This window comes from Diceros bicornis, chromosome 21 (genome assembly GCF_020826845.1).
Source record: "Diceros bicornis minor isolate mBicDic1 chromosome 21, mDicBic1.mat.cur, whole genome shotgun sequence".
Lineage (NCBI taxonomy): Eukaryota > Metazoa > Chordata > Mammalia > Perissodactyla > Rhinocerotidae > Diceros > Diceros bicornis.
The window spans coordinates 13,153,674-13,159,837 of record NC_080760.1 but is presented as its reverse complement, the minus strand read 5'-3'; the positions used below and the strand labels follow the sequence as shown (position 1 = coordinate 13,159,837).

The window sequence follows — 6,164 nt, the reverse complement described above, 5'->3', positions numbered from 1 at the left end:
GCTCAGGGCCAATCTTCCTCACACACACACAAAAAATCCATGCTGGAACATTTATTTATCTCTGTGGCTTTTATAAAGGCATTTCTTTTTTGTGGGTGTGTGTGAGGAAGATCAACTCTGAGCTAACATCTGATGCTAATCCTCCTTTTTTCGCTGAGGAAGATGGGCCCTGGGCTAACACCCCTGCCCAGCGTCCTCTACTTTATATGGGACGCCACCACAGCATGGCCTGACAAGCAGTGTCGGTGCGCGCCCAGGATCTGAACCTGTGAACCCCGGGCCGCCAAAGCGGAGCGTGAGCACTTAACCCCTGCGCCACCAGGCCAGCCCCTATAACGGCATTTCTATACTGTGACCTCTTAGAAAGTGGAGTTTCAAATACTCGACTTACTAGCCCTCCCTCTTTCTCCTCAGTCATACTCAAGATTCAGGGAAATGTAAAAAGATTCAACTTTGGCAATGGCTGGGGACCCCTGTCCCAACAGTGCTGTACTCCTAAGTGCTATTTCATGAAACACACATTACTCAAACAGGAAACAGAAACACCAAATGTTTTACTTTTATATTTTCAATTCAGAAATATAAATAATACTTATATAGCATTACATTTACGTATTTACATAGTATTAACATAGAAGGCAGTAAGAAATGTCGGTTTAGGGTTAATGAACTGTTACACTTGAAATAAGGTGCTTTTCAAGTTCATGGTATACAATGAAAAGGATTATTAAGGAGTATATTGAAGAAAAATCATATCATGGAAAATTATTAGCTACATGGCTCAGAATTTACACCAATTATATTTTGAATCCTAATATTTTTCCTTATTAAAAAAAAAATACAAGCCTACTAACTTATGAAGCCAAGTTTGCTTTCAATAAATCACCTTGTTAAAATAACATGACAATCTACAGTTTATTTGTTATTTACAATCTTTAAACATAATTGAAGAGCAAATCTTTGGGAGTGCTTTTAAAATGTTAAGTAATTAAAATGTATAAAAAACTGCATTGGGGAAAATGTCACACATTATAGCTTAATAAATGTAAATGATATTAGAGATATAAACATACGTTAAGCGACATGCATCGCTTAACAATGGGGATCCCTTCTGAGAAATGCGTCGTTAGGCAATTTCGTGGTTGTGGGAACATCATAAAATGTACTTATACAAACTTAAATGGTACAGCCTACTACACACCTAGGCCCTATGGTACTGATCTCATGGGAACACCGTCGTATATGCAGTCTGTTGTTGACTGAAACATCGTTACGTGGCGCATGACTGTACTTCATGGAAAGAGTATACTGACCTAATAATACAGGTATACAAAGGAACGAATACATACCATTTCATGAAATGCCTATTAATCCAATAGTGAATCAGTCCACTGCCAAAGAGGGTGACCAATTAAAAAGAGGCAAATTGAATAAGCAATATACAATTTCAAATTTCTAAGTAAACTTGAAAATATTTTTCAATTTATTTAACCATGAAATATATAAAACAAGAAAATACTGAACTGAAAACTAGGCTTGAACTTGGAATCAATAATTTTGTCAACGTGAGAAAATGTAGGCAAATCCCAGTTTATAAAATAATCTACAGAGACAAATAACGGGGACTGCTTTGATTATCATTAAAAAGTGTTATGCTGAAAGCAACATTTAAATTTTTTTGCTATCTAATTTATGAGTTGGTGAATTAAATACCATACATACTGGAAAAACAATATTTTCCATTATATCACATTATACATTCACACAGCAAGTTATGTTTCCACAAGTTATAAAAATAAGTCTTTCTGTAGATTACAAAACAAAAATAGAATAATTTGTATCACAAGTTTTAAAAAAACATGGCAAACTAACCTGATAATCATGACTTTTTTTTGCCATGATTATATATTGAGTCTCTAAGTTATCTATTCAATAAATTAAATCAGAAATCTTTGATCCACCAATGTTTTGGATGCCAAATTCTTCTGTCCTACTGTATTACGGATAAATCTAAAAATCTGGAAAAAAAATTAAAACAATTCAGAATAAAAAATATATATATAGAAGAAATTAAGTACACACATCAAAATATCCAAATTAAACTAGTTAATCACCTCAACTATTTATTTTCATATATCAAACATCTGAATTCCATGGTGATATACAAAATTATTTCAAGATTATTATCATGTTTCATAATATTGAAGCAGTGTATGTTCCTGCTTAGAATATATACATATATATATTTTTTATTTTGTGAGGAAGATCGGCCCTGAGCTAACATCTGCCAATCCTCCTCTTTTTGCTGAGGAAGACTGGCCCTGGGCTAACATCCATGCCCATCTTCCTCCACTTTATATGGGACGCTGCCACAGCATGGCTTGACAAGCGGTGTGTCGGTGCGCGCCCGGGATCCGAACCAGCGAACCCCGGGCCGCTGCAGTGGAGCGCGTGCACTTAACTGCTTGCGCCACCGGGCCGGCCCCTAGAATATATTTTTATAAATTAATAATACAAATCCTCTCATGTTCACAGCAATGCACTTTTAAGTATCTGGTAAGGCAAATTTCCTCTAGCTCTAAAAGCTATGGAAACATCAAAAGAACTGGTAGGGATAGAATTTGTTCATAATTCTAGATTTCTATCAAGGACTAATAAACTATATCTTACTAACTTATATACTTCCTTTACATAGTGGGAAATATTTGGGTGATAGTAATAACAACATTTCCAGAACAAATTTGTCATTTCTTGAAATCTCCATTTCAGGCTCCACACCCATCCAGGTAGTTGTTTTGCCCACACTGGTAGGGAATGTGTGAGTTGCAAGTTGAAGTGGCTGAGCCCTGAGCTAGATCTCCAGTGCCTGCCCTTATGCAGCGTTAATATCTGGGGCAGAGGGTGAATGGGCCTCTATTACTGTTCACTTCTGGCATCTAGGAGATCGGCAATCGAAGTCTCTTCCTACTGGATTCCTTTCACGTTTTCTCAAGCAACTTATGCCCAACTCAGGACCCCAGTATTTCACTGACCCTGAAGGAGAGTGTATAATGAGGTTGGTTGAAATGTTATTCCTTTTTTTTTTTGGTGGGGTTAATCATATTCTAAACCTTTACAAATTCCTAATGAAAGCAGACATTGTTACTCTCAGCTATAAAAATAAATATCTGCTTCCAACATATTTCTTTTAAAAGAAACCCAGAAAAAATTTTAAAATTTACCTCTTGTTGTAGGTATGTAAGGAAGGCTGCTAAAATAAAATTCTGGCAAGCCAAATCCACAACACAGAAGAACAGCAGGTCATAAATAAGAAGAGTGGCTTCATTTCCATAATACAGAACACTGCTGAAAGAATAACCTTCATCTATTAAAAAAAAAGCAATTTTTAAGCTATAAATTAGAAATTTGAAAACAGAATAAACCTGTGACAAATTTCTGGTGATAAAATTTGGATATTTAAAAACAGCATAATAGAAATGAGTTACTATTATAATACTTCATGGCTTATAAAGAAATAAATGAAAGGTATTGAAATTTGCTAATCTAAAAGGTTAGTCAAGGAACTCTGCTCATAAAAAGCGGTTTTAACATTCACATCAAGGATTGGTAGTCTCTAGCACTGCAAGTATACAGTCAATACCTTTCAAATACCAGGTGATGAATAGCCTTTATTTGTTTATACAACTAAAGGGTAAAGAATCTTAGAAAGATTCTCTAAGACAAAGTAAGTTAAAAAAGCAAAACAAAACCAGCAAGGACTAGAACAGTACCTAGTGTGCTATAATTTGTGTCTCCAATAGCTCCCTAGGGCTCTGCTCTGAGACCTCTTCTCTTCTCACTCCACAAGGAGGGGTTCATCCTTTTTGGGATGTGAACACTCTTTTAAGATTCTGATGAAAGCTAGAGACCCCTTCATCGGAGGGGAACAAAAATACACATATCCGAATCTTGCACACAACTTCAGGGAGGTCCAGAGAACCAGTGAAGCCGCCCATAGGGACCCAGTTAGGAATTCGTTTTATACAAGGGGACGTCTGGCATGCTGGTAATATTCTTTTTTGATCAGTGTGCTAGTTAGACGGATATACTCAGTTTGTGACAATTCACTGACCTTTAAGCTATATCCTTATAAAATACACACTTCTGTATATATACTATACTCGTATATCTACTTAAATAAACAAGCCTGCTCTATATGCTCTTCCTGGGTGATCTTTCACTGCCATTGCTCCAGCAACGACCTCATTTGATGAGACTCCTCGGCTTAATACTGTGTGCCTTGACTTTCTCCTAAGATCCAGCCCCTTACATTTAATGCTTTACTGGACATCTCTTCCTAGATGTCCCAGAGGTATTTCAAGACAACATATTCAAAACTAAATTCATCCCCTTTCCCTCACAACCTGGTCCTCCATCTGCACTCCCTGTCTTAGTAAAAGGTACCACCACCAACCACCTAGTCACACAAGCTGGGATTCTGGATAATTTTTGACTACTTTTTCTCTCCTACCTCTTTTTTTCCTTAACATCTCTAGCAATCCTTTCTTCTTTATCCCCATCATCAGTACTGCCTCAGCTCATATTCTCATCCACTCCCAATAAAGATGAAGATGATGATTGTATTATTATTAGAAACAGTAACATCATCACTTTACTGGGTGCCTACCCATATCAGGTACTGGTACATAACTGGTTCTTTATACATGGTAACACATGTATAAACAAAACAATCTTTAGAGGGTTATACTTAATTTTACAGAGAGAGCATTAAAGTTTAGAAAGGGTAAACAACTTTCTGAAGTTCACAAAATTAGCAGAGTCAGATTTTGAATCCAAGACCAGAAGACTTTGAAAGCTACATTCTTAATAACTGAGCTACATTATTATAGACTTGCATCTCTTTAACTCAACCTACTCACTACTGCCAGAGCAGCTCTTCCAATTTACAAATCAGATCTGCTTAGGACTTTTTCATGACATCCATGTTCATCAGCAGTGGTTTCCAAATTGTTTTGATCACGTATCCCTATCAGAATAAAATGTTGAGGATGCATCCCACAACAGGCATATTTTATTATTTACTACTATATATTATAAATTTTTAAAAATATAAATTAAGAATGATGGAATTGCAAATACACAAAAAGACATTTTAATATTTTCTTCTCAAATCTCCATGGATCAGCCTCCACACCTCTGTGGGACAAAAATTTAAAAACATTTTTTTTGGAAAAAACTGCTCTATAGGATAAAGCAAAACTCCTTAGGGTGTCAGACAAGGCCTCTGGGATTTGGTCTCTGCCCTCCTTATCTCCCATGCACTCTCTGCCACTGCCCCGCCTCAAGCCAGGCTCCAATCATCAAGTTCACGAGCGCGTCACGCCCTTCCCCGCTCTGCACCAATCTCTTTGCCTCTCTTCCCTTGACCCTCCTGTTTGACAACAGCAACTTATTTTTAAGACCCAGTTCAAATTTCTCCATGTTGCCTCTCTGGCTTCACCCTGTGTCTGGTTAGATTTTCTACTTTCCTTTCTATACCCAGTGTAACCTGTGTCTGCACAGACTTCTATCCCAGCCTCACTCCACTTGCCTATTCACATGCCTACCTTCCACAGTCTAATAAAGAAGATGCTCAAGGGAGGGACCATTGGTGTGTGTATCCCAGGACTGGCCAACTCAGTAACACAGGGTAACTGATATCTAGGCCAGGACATTGGTCATACCGTTTCCATTTTTACCAAGCCATACAAGAGGCTATCATCACATTTAAAGTGGCAAATATACTACTTTTTTAATGATAAGAACCCAGGTTTAGTTACTATTCCTGTCACAGATATCTGCAGTTTTTAAGAATTTAGATAAAATGAAAAATTAAATGTTAAAAATTAATTACAAGTGTTATCCTTAAGTGTTTCATAAGGTTGCCACTGAATGAACATTCCAATAAAATCTAAATTTTATGTATTTGTTTTACAATCTCTTCTATGCATATCATTGATTTCAAAATTCAGCTGTTTTACTTTCTTGTAGAATAATTATCTTTTATATATTTTTTTCTTGCTACATGACACAATGAAATGGAACACAGAAAACTACTATAATTCTATGAAGGTAAGTCCATTATGTTTCCTTTGTTTTTATATAAAATTATAAAATCAAAAGAA

The 6,164-nt window shown here is 36.4% G+C and overlaps 1 protein-coding gene across 4 annotated transcripts in view; it reads right to left on the bottom strand.

Annotated features, from left to right (window-relative positions):
* Window positions 1–525: 525 nt before the first annotated feature.
* The window catches only part of TMEM67 (transmembrane protein 67), a 56,914-nt gene continuing 51,275 nt past the window's right edge, over window positions 526–6,164 (bottom strand). For 3 of the 4 annotated variants that reach the window (XM_058564606.1, XM_058564607.1, XM_058564608.1), the window contains 2 exons: window positions 3,222–3,364; window positions 526–2,018 (listed from right to left, as the gene is read on the bottom strand). In XM_058564606.1, coding sequence (XP_058420589.1) covers window positions 1,938–2,018; window positions 3,222–3,364 — 224 coding nt within the window. In that variant the 3' untranslated portion in view covers window positions 526–1,937. The remainder of the gene's footprint in view (window positions 2,019–3,221; window positions 3,365–6,164) is intronic. The other variant, XR_009223265.1, reaches the window with a different exon arrangement.